This window comes from Podarcis raffonei, chromosome 6 (genome assembly GCF_027172205.1).
Source record: "Podarcis raffonei isolate rPodRaf1 chromosome 6, rPodRaf1.pri, whole genome shotgun sequence".
Taxonomy (NCBI): domain Eukaryota; kingdom Metazoa; phylum Chordata; class Lepidosauria; order Squamata; family Lacertidae; genus Podarcis; species Podarcis raffonei.
The window spans coordinates 7,508,469-7,528,848 of NC_070607.1; the positions used below are offsets into that span (position 1 = coordinate 7,508,469).

The 20,380-nt window shown below is 45.6% G+C and overlaps 1 protein-coding gene across 5 annotated transcripts in view; it reads left to right on the plus strand.

Moving 5' to 3' along the window:
- The window catches only part of CACNA1E (calcium voltage-gated channel subunit alpha1 E), a 484,689-nt gene that overhangs the window by 249,598 nt on the left and 214,711 nt on the right, over positions 1–20,380 (plus strand). For all 5 annotated transcript variants that reach the window (XM_053391318.1, XM_053391316.1, XM_053391315.1 and 2 more), the window contains exons 6-8: positions 4,727–4,830; positions 7,117–7,269; positions 10,161–10,342. In XM_053391318.1, the coding sequence (XP_053247293.1) occupies positions 4,727–4,830; positions 7,117–7,269; positions 10,161–10,342 (439 nt within the window). The remainder of the gene's footprint in view (positions 1–4,726; positions 4,831–7,116; positions 7,270–10,160; positions 10,343–20,380) is intronic.

Below are 20,380 nucleotides of genomic sequence, written 5' to 3' on the forward strand. Positions count from 1 at the left end.
ATTTCAACATCTTTTTCAGAGATTCCTCACGTTCTAGACCCCTCCTGTTTTGAGGTTAAAGGGGCCAACTGAGGGTGCCTTACTTAAGAGTCCCCAAAATCAGATGCTGTCAGCGCTGCCCAAGGTCTCAGCTCACACAAGACCAACGCTGCTTCTTCCTCAAGTAAAAAAGTCTTTATTGAAGTTCAGTTTCATTTCCAGACGCGCAGCGCGCAACGCTACGTCTATGCCTTAGACCGTCGAAGTTCCATCTGAATCTCCTCCCCCCTGACACCAGCTTAAGATTCTAGCCTTACTCCACCTCTTCCTCTGTTCCTTCCTTCTCTGGGTCCGCCTGCTAGTCGGAGTCTCAGCCCTCCTAGATTCCTCTGACGCTGAGTCCCCTGACTCTTCTCCCCCCCTCCTTCGGGCTTTAGGACCTGGCTCCCAATCCGGGTTTTCTGCTGTCCCGCGCTCCTCCACATCTGAACTTGGCGCGCGCGCGCAGCCTCCCACTTTCCTTCTGACCGTTACACTTGTGTCACTGCTCCCTCTTTCGGGGAGGCTAGCTGGACCTGGCCTTCCCTCCGTTTCCCCACTTCCCGATGGGGGCGTGGTTACCCCTGACTCATCTTCTCTCCCCGCTGGAGGAGAGGCTGGTCCTGACTCATGTGACTCTTCCCCCCCACTGTGCTCTGGTGGGGGAACTGGTCCTGATCCTCCGCTGCTCTTCTGCTCCTGAGCCTCTGACAGATGCTAAAGTTTCTTCTCTGCCGCAGACAAAATGAGGGGCTGGGAGCATCCCTAGGGCAGCTCTCTCAAAAGATTTTCCACCAAATAGTTTTTAAAAAGAAGTTTTTCAGGGGAAAAACATGCTTCCAAAACAAAATTAGCATTGTGGCAGTAGAATCATAGAATTGTAGAGTTGGAAGAGACCCTGAGGACCATATAGTCCATCTCCCAGCAATGTAGGGATCTCAACTAAAGCATCCATGACAGATGGCCACCCAGCCTCTGCTTAAAAACCTCCAAGGAAGGTCCACCATCTTCCAAGGGAGTCTGTTCCACTGCCAAACAGCTCTTACTGCCAGAAAACACTTCCTGATGTTTAGTTGGAATCTCCTTTCTTGTAGCTTGAAGCCATTGGTTCGGGTCCTACCCTCCAGAGCAGGAGAAAACAAGTGTGGTCCATCTTCCATGTGACAGCCCTTGAGATAGTTGAAGATGGCTGTCACATCTCCTCTCAGTTTCCTCTTATCTAGGCTAAGCCTACCCAGTTCCCTCATAAGGTTTGCTTTCCAAACCTTTGGTCCCCCTTCTTTGTACAGGTTCCAGGACTCCAAGTGGGATCTGGCCAAGGCAGAACAGAGCAGTGCTATTATTTCCCTTGATCTGGGCACTATATGGAACACTAGTTTCTCTTAGGCGATTCTTGTTCATCAACATTGTATGACTCAAAAAGGGAGTCCAATTTTCCAGAGCCCTACAGCACAGTCCTATGCATATTTACTCAGAAATAAATTCCCCTGCGATTTAGAAGGCCTTACTCAAGTGTGTTACTCAGAAATACTTTTCTTCCAACATGCTTGAACTGTCTGCATAACATCTTTATAGCTTTTACATAACTACCGTGTCTCGTCATATAATTGGCTACGCACAAATTTGTTGCTATTAGCAAATGAATGAAAAGACTTTTTGCAAACACATTACATATCTTTCCAACCACCATTCAGCATTAATTTTTGGAATAAAATAGACTTTCTCCACATCATTTCCAATAAACCCCTTTACCTTTTTTTACATATATATCTAATTTACACTGGTTATATATCATTTATTCAATAATATTATCTTTAACTTCCCAGGAAGAAGCACTCTCAATAATGGAACCCTCCTTCATTAGTTCTGTTTCTTAATCCTGCTCACTTTTGATGTACTAACAAACCCATAAACACCTGTACAGTTCTGAAATCCAACCTTTAGAATATATTACAGCTCAATCCTACACATTGTCTACTCAGAGTAAGACGTGTTGGGTTCAGTGGGATTTATTCCCTATTAATAATAATAGATAAAAAGTTAAAGGTAAAGGTACCCCTGCCCGTACGGGCCAGTCTTGACAGACTCTAGGGTTGTGCGCCCATCTCACTTAAGAGGCTGAGGGCCAGCGCTGTCCGGAGACACTTCCGGGTCATGTGGCCAGCGTGACAAGCTGCATCTGGCAAGCCAGCGCAGCACACGGAAACGCCGTTTACCTTCCCGCCAGTAAGCGGTCCCTATTTATCTACTTGCACCCGGGGGTGCTTTCGAACTGCTAGGTTGGCAGGCGCTGGGACCGAGCGACGGGAGCGCACCCCGCCGCGGGGATTCGAACCGCCGACCTTTCGATTGGCAAGCCCTAGGCGCTGAGGCTTTTACCCACAGCGCCACCCGCGTCCCAATAGATAGATAGATTAGATTAAATCCTTCACCCATAGATCTCAGGGCAATTCACAAAAAAGATAAAAAAACCCCACAAAATACAAAATAAAAAACAATGACAATAACACCGTGCGGGGATTGTTGTGCTTGTAAAGGTTTGTTCATAATCGAACCCCCACCTGCAGCCCAAACACAGGTGCAAAAAAGGACCCTCATCAAGTCCCTTTTTACCTTGTTAAAATGTGTGTGAACATGATGAACATTCTCATTCGCAGATTTTATGAGTTTTATTTGCTTAGCTTTACATGCAAGTTTGCATGTTACAAATTCTCCCCCATTAATAACATCTGAAAATGTGTCTAATCAGCAATCTGTTCTTGTATGCATTTCTCCCTTGATCTAAAATGAAGAATAAATATAAAACTAATAGATAAACGTTGACACTGGAGAAATCCATGATCCACAAAGCAATCAACAAGTATTCAACAAAGATTTCCATCTTCTCTGTATTATAAGTGAATTTTTGAATCAAATTTGGAGCTCCTCTTTGGAGGGAACAATCAAAGGGAAATAAAAGGAAGAAAGAAAAAGGCTCATTAAGAGTTGCAAAATTTTCCAGGTGGCTTCTGGACATTCCTACCATCTGCCAGCTGCTGAGTCCCCCTGCCCCAGTGCGCATTAACTAAGAGGGGTAAAGGAATGGACACAACAACTGGCTGGGTTTGAAAATGACCACAACTTTATGGATTTCAGATGTAGGTAAAGCCCTATGCAACTCCTTGAGGGGCAGTATTTCAATATGAGTAGGAAAATGAGAGTACCCCAAAACTTAAAAAAAATAATAATAGAAAAAAGCACTGTCCAGAAGGATGCTGGGTCAAAAGCCCTGGGGAGGATGGAATGGGGAGTTTGTCTATAACAACACAGTTACTGCTACTGTCCCTTCCAGAACAGGAAGGGAGGAAAGGAACAGAATAGAAAAATGAAAGAAGATGGCACTTTTGCCACTGCTAATGAGCCCCACCCCTGAGAAACTATGGGGTGATTTCCCCCTCCCTAGAGAAATTTTGTGAATTTCTCTGCCCACAAATAAGATGGCGATTTTTTTTGAGGCTATTCCCACACGGCTGCCTGTACCTTATGACCTGCCCCAGAAACTCTATTGAGATGCCTGCCTGATAAAGGAAGTGAGAGTAGCAAGGACACAGACGCAAGGGCCTTTTCAGTGGTGGCCCCACAATTGTGGGATGTGATTCTCTGGGCATCAGAACAGCTCCATCACTTTCAGGTTTGAAACTAACCTTAGAGTCCCCTATCTTAGAGACCTACCACTTTGTTGCAAACTTCAGCAGCTAATTATTTGTGAGTGCCAAACCAACGTCTCTGGCTGGTTTTGATAATTTTATGTTTGTCAAAACTTGGTTTCGGCAGTGTTTTGAAATATTTTGAGGCTTTTGGAGTGTTCTAATAAGGTGCTAAATTGTGTTTCATTCTATGACACGTGGCTCGCGAATTGCTCTGGGTTTGTTTCGTTTTCTTGAAAAGGAGGATGAGACTTTATGAAACAATTACATAAAACAAAACTCTAGGGCTCATAGTTTCCCAGCAGTTGTCCCCCCCCCCTTGTTAAAATACAGAATTGAAAGTTGTACTTCCCACGGCTGCTTTTTGAGGTTTTTTGGTTTTTTTTAAGAGTGCAAAGAATGTGGTCTGCATTTGACCCTAAATTTTAACAGCTGGGGAGACAGCAGAGGGAGTGTACAGAGAGAAGGGGAAGAGAGAGGCCAGCCTAAAATATCTTTTTTTTAAAAAAATCATCATTATGATCAGATCCAGTCACAATTGGTACTTAAGCTCTGCCTTGGCTCAGGATGAAGACAGGTAATGCCAGAGGCTCTGCGGAAGAGGGGGAGCACAGCCTGTTTCTCTCTTTTCCTGGAGAGAGCTCTGAGGCCTGGGGGGGGGTCACACCGTCTATGCCCCCCACCCCAGCCTCATCTCCCAGTTCAAGTCCCCCCTCGTGCAGAGGAAACGGTCGAGCCCGTGAGCGCTGGTACGAATGCAAGGCTGGCTGGATCAGGCTGAGCTGGAAAATGTGAGTCTCAGCACCAGTGCGCATCTTTTAATTGCTGCTCAGCTTAAGGATGCTAAGTTTAGACCGAGAAATGGCTGTTGACTCACAGCGGAGGGTAAGGTGCACCAGTTCCGGCTGTCAGGTGCCTGGTGTGCGGAACGCCCCCTCCTGCAAGCAGGCAGGCAGGCAGGCAGCCATATGTGCATTGCCCGAGATCTATGTTTAGTAACTTTTCTTCTTGTTTGTCTCCAGCATCCTCGCCACAGCAGGGACCCATTTCAACACCCATGTGGACCTGAGGACGCTGCGGGCAGTGCGAGTGCTCAGACCCTTGAAGCTTGTCTCAGGCATTCCTAGTAAGCATCTGGTTTCTCCCCATCCCTCCCTCCCTCCCCCCTCCTGCTTCCTCGCTGAGCAGCATTGGTGTTTACAGCGTGAATCCTTCGTATCCCGCTGTGCTGTTCGCAGAAGCGCCTTACGCAGCCAGGAGGAATTGCTGCAGGAGATGCTGTGCAAGAAAGTCCCGGGTTCACACATTCTGGGATGTTGCATATGGGGTGATTGCTAAAAACTGGGTTGCCGGTTCTCATGAAGCTGAGCCCCTTGGAGGAGCCTGGTGGGCAGGAGTTTCATGGTTGCGTGTGGAGGTCCCCAAGCCACCCCTCAAAATAATTCACAAATCACACGTAATTTTAGTTTACGGTTTTGGGCACTATTTTGGCCACAACTTTATTAAAATACAAAATCTGTGAGTGGTTGCTTAGGCATTGGTTATGCCTATCTGTCCCCCTGCCTGGGACAGAACTGACTATCCGAACTCCCTCGGAAGCCAGTGAAGGGATAACAATATTGGGGATCAGTTGAGCTGAGCGTCAGTCCCTCACCGCTCACCCATTCTGCTCCCCAAGGCTTGCCGGCCCTGGTCCCATTTCAGGGATTGGACAAAATCGTGGCAAGCCCCTGGATTCCTTTAACGGAATTCCCTTCCACCACCATTGGAGGGGCAGGCCCACCTATCCTGACCCCTCCTCCACCAATTTTTATAACCAATGCCTAACCGCAACCTTACAAGTTGTGACAAATTGCTAAGTAGTAGGCAAAAACCAGATGGCACCAGCCAATCAGCAAAATTCCTCCTAGGCCCCTGCCCCAACGGCAGACGACCCCATGACAGGCAAAGCAAGGTCAACAGGAACACTGGGCGGGCGGGCGGGTGATCTGATGCACACAGCGAAAGAGAAAGGAAAAGGCTAATTGCTCCAATATTTAAAACCTTTGGTCCCACCCACCCAATTTGCAACATACAATTTGCCCCAGCAACCTGGTCAACCAATCGTTGCTTCAAGCACTAACCATTTAACCTGCCTGGCAACAGAGGTTTGGCCTGGTAGACCCCACCGCAACCCGTGCTCTCATTTAGGGGAGAACATGCTATGCAGGAAATGCCGCCTGGTGGGCCAGAAAAATAATCCTGGCTGAAGATTAGGTGGTCTCCCACACTGGCTATGCCAGCTAGTTCAGGGATGAAGTCTGAGAGACATGGGGGTGGAGCATACAGCAAACACACTTTATCAGGCCTGGCTCTGGAGATACCATGCTGAGAATGCTATTTATCGTTTGTCCGGAGTGTGCATGTCATCACCTGATGAGCCCGGTGGTGTGTATTACCCTGTCAAGCGGTGAGAACTTCACCACGCCTTGATCCACTTGATCAGAAATCTTGCAAAGCAGGGGAGTGCCACGTCTTAGTGGTCAAGACATTGCTACCAGCTCCAGTGGGCTGGGGGAAGTGAATACATGGGGGAGGCAGTTGCAGAAGCGAGCAAGTGAATGAGCAGGCTGGTGTTGTTTGCTGAACTCTCCAGCCAGGTCAGAGTTTTCATGGGCGTGCTTTGAATTCCATAATTTATAAAACCACCGCTGAGTCAGCAGTCTGCAAGACAACCTGAGGATTGTGACGCTGCCTGGCTTGTTTGCACAAGCATCTTTCTCTTGTGCAAATACCTTTGTTGCATGGTACATCCATTGCCTCCTGCATCCCATAAGATGCTCTTAAGGGTGGTTCTGGTGGACAGCCCTTCCATTTGCTAACGACTGTCCCATTTCTACCAATTCTGTGATGTGCTGCCAGACCTGCACCTACTCTACTTTGCTTCCCTCGGGCTTTAGCACTGTGGTAGCCAGCTTTCCAGATAAGATTTTTTGTAACCGCTTCAGTCTTTGGGCTTATCCACACTACCTTTTCCACTGCTCTTTCTGGGCATGGTCTGCACTTTAAAGCTCTGTCCCTGAGCACCCTTTATTTTTGCTCTGGAGCTTTTCCAGCTTTAAAGCTGGATTGAAGCAAATGGCAATACGCAGAAAACCTGAATTTGGGGAAAGCTCTGGGGCAAAAAACATGGAGTTTTAAAGTATGGAGCTATGCCTGGAAAGTGCAGGGCAAAGGGGAAGTGGAGATAAGCCTTGTATTGACTTCTTCATATTGTAATGGCTCTTCCTTCTCCTTCTCCTCCTTCTCCTTCTCCTTCTCCTTCCATCCATCCCTCCAGAGCTCCTACTTGTAGGAGAGGAAAATTGTCCCGACCCCATCTGCAATGGTACTACTATTTTTAATTGCATTCTCCCGCTTTCTCTTCATCAAGGTTTACAGATTGTGCTCAAATCCATCATGAAGGCAATGGTGCCTCTCCTGCAGATCGGTCTCCTCCTCTTCTTCGCCATCCTGATGTTTGCAATCATTGGCCTGGAGTTCTACAGCGGAAAGCTTCACCGGGCTTGCTACGTAAACAATTCAGGTGAGGAACGTCCCATATCCCCCCTCCTTTTCCAGCTTAGTTCTAGCCTTTGACTTCTCAAGTGCTGCCATGGCAAACTCAAGAAGCCATCAGGGCTTCCAGGGTGGCCACCAAGGCACCGATTCGCCCCGCAGGATGTGGCTCCTCCTCCGTTGCATCTTGGTGCCGCTGCTGGTGGGAGGCTGCTTCAGTCTTCCTTTCCTATCACAACAGGAGGAGGAGGTGAAGGAGTTGGCCACTGGAGTCGCACCATGCTTGCCTCTGTGCTTTTTGGACATTGGGGGGGATGCAGCCCCACCCCAAAAATGTTGCGGGGGGGCAAAAGGGCTTGGCCTCCAGGAGCTGGCGCCCCTTCCCCAGACCTCCACCCCAGAAGGCTCAAGGAAGATAACAATAGAAACATTGCTAGCAATAATAATAAAAATAATAATTTATTATTTATACCCCGCCCATCTGGCTGAGTTTCCCCAGCCACTCTGAATATTAGTATTAATATATTAAAAATACAATAAAACATTAAACATTTAAACTTCCCTAAACAGGGCTGCCTTCAAATGTCTACTAAAAGTCAGAAAGTTGTTTATTTCCTTGGCATCTGATGGGAGGGTGTTCCACAGGGTGGGCGCCACTACCGAGAAGGCCCTCTGCTTGGTTCCCTATAACCTCACTTCTAGCAGTGAGGGAACTTCCATAAGGCCCCTTGGAGCTGGTTCTCAGTGTCCGGGCTGAACGATGGGGGTGGAGATGCTCCTTCACGTATACTGGACCAAGGCCATTTAGGGCTTTAAAGGTCAGCACCAACACTTTGAGTTGTGCTTGGAAACATACTGGGAGCCAATGTAGGTCTTTCAAGGCCAGTGTTATGTGGTCTAAGCGGCCACTCCCAGTCACCAGTCTCACTGCTGCATTCTGTGTTAGTTGTAGTTTTCTGATCACCTTCAAAGGTAGCCCCATGCAGAGTGCATTGCAGTGGGCAAGTGGGAAATAACTAGAGCAAAGCCGAATAAAAGTTCATCAAATTGAAATCCTCATGGAAATATCCTTACTCTTTGCTGGCCTCAGCCTAAAACATACGCATGCACACACAGTTTGGAGTTTTATGCCAGATTTCCCAACACCAAAAACAACTACACAGGAGAGGATTTTACTTTGGGAGTTGTGGGTGTTTTGCAGCGAGGTGCATGGGTGTTTGCAAGGCAGCCCGGATAACTTCAGGACACAAACACTAACTGAATCGCTTTGTGATGAAAGGGTGGGGGAGAAATGGAAAGATCCTGAGTTGTTGTAACACCTCCCCACCCAGCACCACCCAGTGGAAACCAGAATACTGTTGAAAACCAAATCACTGCCAGATGGCAGCTGTGGTTCTAAGGTTTTGGGTTTCTAAGGCAAGGGGGTTATGAGAACGGATATTTTAAATGCATAGATTCAGAAGCATAACTCACTTACTCTGCTGAATCCCCACATTTTGTGCAGGGTGTGTGTGTGTGTAATATAGAATTTGCAACACTCTAGTGCCCCGTTCAGATGTGGCAAAGAACCTGAACTCAAGAAGATGTTGGGTGAAGCTAGTTGGATAGTTGTTGGCTCAGCTCTCATTTGCACCCACTGAGGTCTTTGGGGAAAGTAACGGGAACACAATGATGAGACCATGTGAGGAGGGTCAATACTTAGTCCCTCCGATAAGGAACTGGAAGTCTCTAGGTGCAACTGAGCAGTTTTAACCCACCCACCCCAAGACTGCATTGCAGTTGGGGATAACACACAATGAGGGCAGCATTCTGGTGCTGGGGAGGCCCAGCCTCCCACAGAGAGAGGATGCAGTGTGTATCCATGTGTGCTAACCACACAGAGATGTACTGTGCTCCCATGGAAATTCTTGCTGCAGGAAAGCTACAACGTCACAACCTTTTTATGGGGCAAACCAAAGGTCACAGAGCTGTGAGCAAGTTTTTTTGAATTCCCTATAACTTTTCATCAGTTGTCCAGTGAAACAAGAGGTGTGTGTGTGTGTGTGTGTGTGTGTGTGTGTGTGTGTGTGTGATGGCCCCTCCTTTTGGTTGTTTTATTCCGTAACTTGACAGATGAAGAGTTCTGGAGAACTCAGAAGTTTGCCCACAGCACTGTAATATTTGGGTTGGATGTGGAACTGCAATGCCATGTGAGTGAAATGAATAAACACCCACCAATAAAAGATAATGGGAGAGGATTTACCCCAGCAAATTATTTGTCAAAATTACAAATACCCAAATACCCTCGCTAGATTCAACCATGCTGCCATCTGCCTTATTGCAGGGCAGATTCGAGGGTAAACCATACGTGGAACGAGTCTGCCCACGAACGAGCTTGATGGAGGTAGAAACTGTCTCTTATGTCTTCTTACGCTGCCATTTCTACAGGGATATATGCTCGGTATTTATCACTCCTGTTATACAAAAATCTCCAAATGGGTCCAAACTTCAATGTCTAAAACTCCTGGTAGAGGACAAGGATCTAGAGATCACTCTAAGGGTGACCAAATTCTGTGCGACTGCCATAAAACTTAGGGAACAAGCAGTGCTACCAAAATGATTAAGGTTTTAAATGACAATTTTAGGTTATATTTTAGTGATCAAGATTTAATATATTTTTTTTACTGACGCTGTATCTGTATTGTCTCTGTTATACCCAATTGCAATTCAATGTATTCCTGTTGTGTTTTATGATTTTCCTGATATTGTAAGTGAGCCGGAACTGGTCTGTGACCATAATAATAAAATTCATTCATTCATTCGGCTTGGTTGCAATAAAGGTTATACAATACTGTGGGTCTTCCCTGCTCTTGGGGACATTCCTTTTGCTTTCCATTGATTCACCTGTGTCCTATTGGTTTAACCTGTGTGTGATTTCAGGTGAATTGCAAGAGTTGGACCCGCCTCATCCCTGTGGGGTGCAGGGATGCCCTGCAGGTTATGAGTGCAGAGAGTGGATTGGTCCCAACGACGGGATCACCCAGTTTGACAACATCCTCTTTGCTGTGTTGACTGTCTTCCAGTGCATCACCATGGAAGGATGGACTACAGTGCTGTACAATGTGAGTAAAACCTGAAAGGAACGACTCTGAAGATAAATTAGATCTTCCACTTAATCTACATTGTGATGTCTTCAGTTTGCCATTATTACGGTGTTTTCACTTCTTTTCTCTCCATTTCCTATATAGCGTAGGTCTTGCCCAGTTCACCTTGCTTAGCATATGCCCACTGCAAGTGAGAATCAGAATCAGAAGAATCTTTATTTGCATCAGCCACTAGCCATAACAATAAAATAAAATAAAATGTACTGAAGATAGAGGTAAAAACTTAACTATACAAAGTACATTTTGGAGGTTTACGCCAATAATCCAATAATAGATCTTATTCTAATTGCCCCCACTAAAAACCTTGCGGTTTTTGCTGTCGCCTGATCATCTTGATCTGCTAAAAGAAAGGACACAGTAGCAATGGTTGAGTCACCCTACATGGACAATAGTAGAGGGGTAATAGCCTCACTCCTCAAATCTTTATAAAGATTGCAAGCCAGAAGCATGTGAGCCACTGACTCAATACTGCCCCCTCCACAGGGACATAACCGTTTTTCCAGTGGAATTTTTTGAAATCGACCCTCAAGTACGTACAGCATACTCAATCTTTCAAAAGTGAAAGCTCGTCACTATTCGGGAATTCTTAAATTTTGCAAATAGAGTGCCAAAGTGTCAAAATGACTAGGTGGAAAATAATCATAACTATGGACAACATTTCCTTATTGTGGCCAAATTGTTCTGTCCCTTGATATCATATAGGCACTGTCTAATTAAATTGTTTGCTTTACTGAAGCCCACTGTTAATAACTGTTGTGGTAATAAACCAGAAAAGTAAAGCTTTTGGTTGACAATTTTAGTCCAAGCACTGTCATGGCAATCTTGCGATACTAAGGGTAGTAGACCTGTGGGGTTTCAAATTAGTGAACAAGTGAGCTTGTTTCTACTTTTTTCACAGTAGTACATCTATTCCCTTCAGTGCTTCTATATTAAATTGTATGATGTGCATGAGTTGTGGGGGTTTGGTACACCCTCAGGCATTATTTTAACAAGTGAGCTGAAGCTGCAGTGTTTTCCTGCCTGTGACTCCCCTAGTTTTTGGTACAGTAGCATCATGTTAAACCACACCTGCCTCCTTTTCCCAAGTGATGTCAGTGTGGACAGCAGGCTCGCATAGACTCAGTGCGTGGTTGCCTGCAGTGAATAAGAAGTACCTCCAGATTGCTAGGTGAAAAAACTTGAAAATTGGAATAATTTATTTGCTTTCTTCTTGCTGTCTCTTTGTACGTCTGAGTGGGCAGGGTAACTTTCCTTTTGTTTTGTTTTGTTTCGCAGACTAATAACTTTTTCTTTTTAGGAAAGTTAAGGATTTTTCTTTTTCTTTCTTGAGGAAAGGATCACAACCCGTGAGGCGTACATTTCTCTTGCTTTTAATTCTGGTACATTTCGCGTGCTTTTGGATTTAAAAAACCTCCCAAAACCTGTTGCACCAGAGGCAACAGAGGGAAAAGTGAAATACTATATACATCATGGGATGGCATGCTTCTGTCGAACCTCTTACATCTGTTGTGTTTTGGGGGGCCTGTGGGACAGACCAGAGTTGGACAGGTCAGGGAGAAGGTTTCAGGCAATGGAAATTTTAGCTGGATAAAAATGGGATTGTGGTGCAGAAAAAAACCTCAAGGGAAACATTTGCAGGATATAAGCTACAGAACGTTTGCCAGATCTTCGACTGACAGTCTGCTTTGACAACTTCCAGAGCCAAGGTGAGCAGGCTCTGATGTATGAAGTGACCCCTGTCTCCCTTTAGTAAGGCTCACCTCTTTAAATTGTATATGCTCTAGTGTCATGAATGAGCCAGCTCCCAGGGAAAGGTTGTTGCCAACTGAAGAAAGCAGCCAAGAACAGAGAGGGTTAACTGCCACGCAGGATGAGCATCGACTAGTGCCAATTCCCCCGCCCCTTGGAATGCCAGCTGATAAGGGAATGGCGGGGAGCAAGCTAGAACGTGGTCAAAGCTCACCAGAAGCACAAACAGGCAGGAAAGAGTTAAGAGACGGCTTCTCAGAGAATGGGGAAGAGGAGGGAGCTGACCCACTCAGTCCGAGGTCTCGGCGAATGGGAAGGCTGCAAGATAGGAAGCAAAACAAAAGGCATGTGAAGCGAAAGTTCAGTTGCTTCTGGTCACACCGGAAGCAGTCTTCAGAAGGGTCATATTGATTGATTGATGGTGGTGGAGGCTGTGTTAAAGCCGTCCAGAGCTATCTGTTTCTTTTGACAACAAATCATCCTTTTTAATTAACTACCCTCACTCAAGCTGGGGACTGGACTCCTGACATCTAGCTTAGAACACGGCACTCATCCAGTGCTCTGTTGGTTTCTTTGCAGCTGCTCAGGCAAGAAGGACTGAGTAAATGTAGGGTCATGGCAGGTGGTGGGGCTGACTGCTGAGGGAGCTCCAGCTGGACCCTTGATTTGTGTCTGGTTGTGCTCCCTGGTCAACTCCTCTCCAGATGTGTGCTGCTGGTCTGTGTGGTGCCTCCTAAGCCACATCTTCTCTGTTGGCAACCTGGGTGCGCCCTGGTCACCTCCTCTTAACTTGCAGGGCACTTTCATGACATCAGGTCTGTTAGAAAACCACTGTCAATCTCCACAACTACATTCAGCTGCAAGACACTGTTCCAGTGTTCTTTCAGGTTTGTTGCTGCTGCTGAAGATGAATAAAAATAGAATCGGATGAACACCTGCATTTAGGTAAGCTCCCCCCCTCTTTTGTGACTTAGCCATATGGCATGATCTGTACAGCCATGCAGCGGCTGTCATAACATCAGCCATGGGGGAACTAGCAAGGTATACAAGTTAGAAACAGCGATTAGGCTCCTAACAAAGCAAGTCTTCTGAGGGCAGACACATTCGGTAATTATCTAAAATAAGGCTTCTCAGCAACCCCCATCAGACTCTACCTGTCCCTTCACATCTCTTCCTCCCCCCCCGCCAGGAACTGCGGTAGTACGTGTATTGAAGTGAAATAATTCCATTATAAGTATGCAATACAACTCCTATAGGAATCTGATCATGTAACTGTGCTTAAAGGCTTGGCAGACTCCCTTGGGTGAGGTAGGCAGCAAGAAAGAACATAGTTCTTAATGATAGTGCCGAACTGCAGGCGTGGTGGCTGTGCTCCCCCAGCCGGGAAGTAGCCGAGCAGCTAAGTGCTCAGATTGGTGCCTTCCCCTTTCTGCTGGGAAACAAAGCCCTTGTTTCTTGGTTCCTGTGGCCTGTGCTGCTGTAAATAACTACAAATACCAACCATCTGCGCCTCAGCAAGGTTACTGTAGAGAATAATTATTAGTGTTTCGTCTCTGAGAGATTGAGAGATTGGACTACTCTCTCAGGAGACTAAAGTTATTTGATGCATTCAGTTCAAAGCTGCGAGGGAAATGAATATCAAGAAATGAATTCATTCATTTGCTTCTATTTTATCCGTTTATTTTTCAATGCAATTCCTTTTTTTTCAAAAAAAGCAATCTCGGGGCCGCTGACAACAATTATGTAGGACAACAAATTCTGATCAACACAATTTCAAATGAAAAATGCGGCCTGAACAACAGTGACTTATCAAAATAGCAGCATGTTTTAATAAAGCTCTGGTGGCATTTGGAATAAAAATAATATATTTTCAATTACTTGCCAGGCAAGCACTCCTCCACAGAATGCATTCTTGCCAGGCCTTGTCCTAAGGGGTTTGGGTGAGTCTGGGGTTGGGCCAGGTGTCCAAGCACAACATGAGGGGGGAGTGTCTCCGAGGCAGACAGGCAAAGAGTTTTGAGGGGGAATTCGGGCATCTTGAATGTGACAGCATGCTCTTCAGGGTCCTTAGTAACATGATTATGTAGTGTGGTGGAGTCTCCTTCTTTGGAGGTCTTTAAGCAGAGGCTTGACAACCATATGTCAGGAGTGCTCTGATGGTGTTTCCTGCTTGGCAGGGGGTTGGACTCGATGGCCCTTGTGGTCTATTCCAACTCTATGATTCTATGATTCTATGAAAGGTTTCTGCACAGCCCCAGTCCTGTTCTTCACATAAAGTCCCCATGGAGTCAAAGCGAGGCTGGACTCTGAGACTGTGGTTGGCATCAGTGTAGCATGATCCAGTTTGTGTTCTTGTTACAGGTCAAGAAAGAAATGTTTTTTTTTTTTTTTTTTTTAAAGAAGTCATTGTCAGTATAAGCTTAGTGAAAAATGAACAGGGAGACAGCAACGTTGCAGTTTTATTTTTTTTAAAAGTGTGTTTTGCTGCTTTCTGCACGTCATTCATCTATCAAACAACATTTATATGCAGCAAGTGTTTAGAGGTTTCAATGGCTGACCTCAAGTGAACAGGTATCCTGTTTTATCTAAAATACAGCTAGGGGAAATGTCAGTCGCAGGGGGGGGAGAGATAATCAATTTTCCACTTGGCAAAATAAAAATGGAACACATCAGTTCAAATGGAAATTACTGGTTATGGGTGGAGAAATGTCACATTTGTATTTGTTTGCATGTTTTAAAAAAAGTATTGGGCAGTGGTGGGAATCAATGTATTTGAAAAGGTCATGGAAATGTATTGGAGCATGGCAAATTAGTTTTTATTTTCACAGCTGTGGTAATAAAATTATTTTGGAATTAAAATAAATTTAAAATTGGTTTAAGTGCATTAAGCAAAAAATGATAATAGAAATGGGTAGGTGATGACGAGAGCCTTTCAGTCTGGGAATCTGCAAGGGGGGTGGCTTCCCATTACAATTTAACTCAAATCATACTTTCAGAACAGCCCGCTGGCAAGATGGAGAAGGCAAGAGAGTAAAGGGCTGTGCTACTCCTTGAACTCCTTGAACTCCTTGAACAGCATTTCAGCATTTCACTGTGGTTACATGTTTCTGATCGACAAATGAGCTATTCTGCTGCGATGGCATCTCTCTGCAATCTGGTGCCGTTCACATAAGGCTTCAGCAGACCAAGTAAATAAACGCACACAGAGTCTGATGGTCCTCGTGCAAACTGAATCATGTTACTGTAAATCGCTGCAAGAGCCTTGTGTGGCCTGAGCACTGTGGAATAAAAATGCACCACCTAGACATTTCGTTTGAAACAGCCCCTTGCCTGGCCGCCTATGAATGGTCTATTTGGTGCCATTGGATTTCTCCCAAAGTGACTGTTTTATACAAAACTGAAGGTGAAACGTCTACAGGAATTTTAGAGGAAATCTGAAACAATTTAACTCAGCTTGGTTAAGTTTTTCCAGAGGGGTTTCGCGCGTCTTTCACACAATGCACCCTGAGACAAGTAGCCTGAGGGACAGTTGGCCCGTTTACCTGAAGTCAGAGCTGGTCTTGGTAGTGAGAGAGCACGGGTCGGGAAGGCTTACCAGCCATGGGCCAGATCACTCCCGCAGAGATCCTCCGTGGGCTGGACCAGCGCCACCGGAAATTGCATCTACGCATGTCTGCGGCACCGGAAAGCACTTCTGCGAATGCCCAGATGCCACAAATCACACCTGTGCAGAAGCGATTTTCGAAGTCTAGGCATGCGCAGAAGCGATTTCCGAAACCACAGACATGCGCAGAAGTGATTTCTGGCATCTGGGCATGCGCAGAAGCGATTTCCAGAGCCGTGGAAGAGAGTCCCCGCGCCACGCTGCACTGGTTTAGCACAGCGTACGGGGACTCGCTGAGTGGGTAGCTCGGTTCAGGAGCAGCTCGTGGGCTGGTTAAGCGATCCTCATGGGCCGCTTCTGGCCCATGGGCCTTAGGTTGCTAACCTCTGTGAGAGAGTCTTGTGTCATTCCCCACCCAAAGATTTTAGAAACATTTGCTTCAAAATTTGCCTTTTCCTATAGCCTAGAAAATGCATTTTATTTGATATCATAACCACATTGTTTTCATTGTCACCAAAATCCTGGCCCCTGCATGCATATAGTACACTTTCTAAATTCCACAGTATCTGCCAGTGAAACCATGAAATCTCATTAAGTAAAGAAAAGTGCCATTTTATGCATGTACACTCAGAAGTGTACTGTCACCTTGAAACACATTGTAGTCTAGTAGCTACTGTAGATCACAGATCATTCCATTTCAATAATGTGGGCAGGATTCACCTAAGGAGCCTCATCAGCTTATGCAATGGGTAGGGTTGCCATATTCCCCAAAGTGAAAATGTGCACATAGTTGTTGAGCTTTTTTGGGGGAACAAAAAAATCCACCTGGACGCCATTTGGTTGAGTGATTCCCAGAGCAAAACCCGGACGTATGGCAGCCCTAGCAATGGGGCTTTCACCATCCCCACCCCCACCCTTGCAATTGGCTCTGGAGAAGTGGAGAGAACCTCCAGAAGAGTGTGTGGCAGGTGGAGAAGAGGGAGTGATTGTTCTCTCTGGAGTCATTCCACATCAAATCAACGCAAAAAACAAAGGTTTCATTAATTCTTTCTATCACAGCTATGGATTGTAGGAAAGTTGCACCCAGTAACCATTCCCCCCCTCCCCACAATGTCCCAAAAACGAAAAATTTTGTTACAAGACATAAAAGCCCCATAAATTCCATTCTTTGTCAAGAAAGAGCATGTCTTTGCAATAATTTTCACCATCAAAACCTTCTGATTCCATCATGCCCACACACTGAAAATTGAGGTTTTCTAAACCTAGTTTTTGCAGCAAAAAAATTACATTTATAATTTTTTAGGCATGTATAAAATCTTTTGAGTGCTGGTGTATTTTTTCCTGAAAACCTCATCATGTTATTGAGCTGTGTGTAAAATTTCAAAGAGATCTGATCATTGGTTATGGAGGGGGGAAAATGTACACAAGGCCAAAGATCTCAAGAGGGACAGAAATGCAGATTTCACGAAACTTTGAAGTGCTATGAAATTAAAACTGTTTGAGATAGAGGGGGGAAATTTAAGGGGGTTTCTTTCAAGCATAAAGGAAGGGTATACACCAAGTTTCATCAAAATCCCAAACGGCGGGTGACATGACCGCGTTGAACTGATGTGGAATGACCCTCTGGCAAACTGAAATGGTTCCAGAGAGGATGCTGTTTGACAGTGGAACAGACTCCCTCGGGAGGTAGTGGAATCTCCTTCCTTGGAAATTTTTAAGCAGAGGTTGGATGGCTATCTGTCATGGATGTTTTAGCTGAGATTCCTGCATTGCAAGGGGTTGGACTAGATGACTCTCAAGGTCCCTACCAGCTCTACGATTCTATGATTATAGTGCAACATTGAATTCCAATTCCTTTGTCAAAAAGTCTGCAAGCGGGTTAGGCCAATGGCTGTTATACAGACTTGGGTAATTGCTCACATACAAAAGCAAATGTTTGAGAAATGGAATATCTTTTTTAAAAGAAAAAAGAAGCAGAATATGTTTGGATGCAAACTCATGAAAGCCTTGGTCAACAACTGGAGGTTGTGGTCAACACCTAGAGGTTGTCATCCGCAGTATACAAAATACTACTCCAAAACCCCATGAACACCCTAGATCTAATCAAAAAACAATGGGAGGACAACATAGGCTATGAGATTAACCCCACTCAGTGGACCAGAATGTGGTCTAAACCCCCCTTTAAATCCATATCAACGAAAAGTAAAGAACTCACTCTAAAACTCACCTACAGGTGGTAAGTAGCACTAATACGCCCAGGAACCTCACCAAAACGCTAGAGAGGGTGCACCTCCACAGGCACATACTTCCACATGTGGTGGGAATATCCAAAAATCCAACTATTCTGGACAACAGAAATATGCAAAATAACTAAGCAAGTATTAGAAATAACCCCAGAACTGGCCCTACTAAACATCTTCCAAGACAATAGTGCCCACTCACATCACAAAGAACTCATAACTTACCTACTCTCAGCAGCCAGAAACAACATAACCAGACACTGGAGAGACCTGTCAGGAGTAAGCATGGACCAATGGTGTCAAAGAGTATGGGAAACAGCCTTATTACAAAAACTGACCAATAAACTGAAACTGACATGGGGACAAATAGAAGAAGACACCTTCACCCTGGGATGGCTTCCCTTTATCATATACACAGCCCAACAAGACAAGAACAAGAATCCGCCAACAGCATACGAATCAATATGGCTAACCTGATCCAAAACATCCATCCACCCCACTCACACATGAAAACAAAGTTCACCACAGCCAATCACAAATGAACAACCACACCCTAAGCCAACCCCCAACCTTTCTCAACACCAAAGGAACACAAGCGAATAGCAAAGAGAACCTGCACAAGCGACGCTGACACAAAATATACATTAAGTAAAATAGAAACATCGCCGCCCGACCCCACTCTCACTCACCATTCTCCCTCCACCTCTTCCCCCCTTTTCTTCCTAATGTAACACTAATGTCTCAGCAAACGAAACTGATCTGTAGAAAAATGTAACTTGAAAAGGAGACATTGCACATACTTTTGTAAACCAAGAAATCTTTAATAAAAATACTTTCCAAAAAAACAGCAACAACACACACACACACAAAACTAGAGGTTGTCATGAGGGAGGCTGAGGGGCTGGCAGGTCAGGAGGCCATTTTCTATCACTGCACGCTTCCGCATCCTTGGCTCACTTGAGGGTTGACAACAGAGTGTGGGGGTCAAGCACAGGGGCAAGATTCAGCCCAGGAGCTGCCAGTTGCTAACCCCTAAGCTAGAGACAGATACATTTGTGATGAAAGTGATGATCAATTCCAGGCAAGGTGGTTGTTAGAAGCATTGTCTCTTTGGCATGAGTCGGGGGATATACATAAAGAGAGAACAAGTGACACCTGCTTTCCAAAAGAGAATGCTAACAAGCACTGAGAGAGCAGAAGTTATTCTAATTAAAATGCATGCTCAGGCAGAAAGACAGAATAGAGACCAGATTTGTACCCAAAGGCGCTTAGAGCAGATCCAAGGTTGTGGAAAAGGGACCAAGCAGAATGGTGCAATGTTATATGCACAATTAATAAACCCTCTTGTTTGGGAAAAGCAAAAGTTGCAGGAGAGAGAAATCAGCTAGCGTTCTGGAATAATTTACACACAAAACCCCTGTGTTTTCTTCTTCCACAAAAGAAAACTGAATATGTGAAATATCCGGAATGGATTCTTGATACTTTCATTTCTGTGGCTTGTATACAAAAGTTGTCCAGGTTTCTGGGTAGAGGATCGGTGGTTGGTGGGGAGGTTTGGGAGATGTCTTGTTTGTACCACTTTTCTCTGACCAGTGGAAGCTCTCAGTTTGTGACCTAGATCAGAGGAGAGAGATGGCAGCCAAAGACAATGGCACTGAGTCATGAACTGCAGGCACAATTGCATCACAATGACCAGGTTTGCCACAGCTCAGACAAGTGCATGGTTCCTCTTCTAATTTCCTGTTCATCCACAGGATTAGAATTCTGGAGTGCTAGGTAAAGGTAAAGGGATCCCTGACCATTAGGTCCAGTCGTGATAGACTCTGGGGTTGCGGCGCTCATCTCGCTTTATAGGCCAAGGGAGCCAGCGTACAGCTTCCGGGTCATATGGCCAGCATGACTAAGCCGCTTCTGGCGAACCAGAGCAGGGCACGGAAATGCCGTTTACCTTCCCACCGGAGCGGTACCTATTTATCTACTTGCACTTTGATGTGCTTTCGGACTGCTAGGTTGGCAGGAGTAGGGACCGAGCAACGGGAACTCACCCCGTCGTGGGGATTCGAACCGCTGACCTTCTGATCGGCAAGTCCTAGGCTCTGTGGTTTAACCCACAGCGCCACCCGCATCCGACTGGAGTGTTAGTCATTAAATAAACCAATAAACAGTGAAAAGGGCTCTCACCATGCAGATGCACAGATTGCTGACATATCCTGGCTAGAGGAACGCAAGTGTCAGGGACCGGGCAGAGGAGGAATGCGGAAACCGCCTCCCCATCCTGACCCTTCCAGGGATGAGGAAGAGGAAGACAGTATAGATTTACAACAGGGGTTTGAGGGAGGTCGCAGCTCAGAGGCAGATGAGGGAAAAAGCTGGGAAATCATGGGAGAGCCAGAACAACACCCA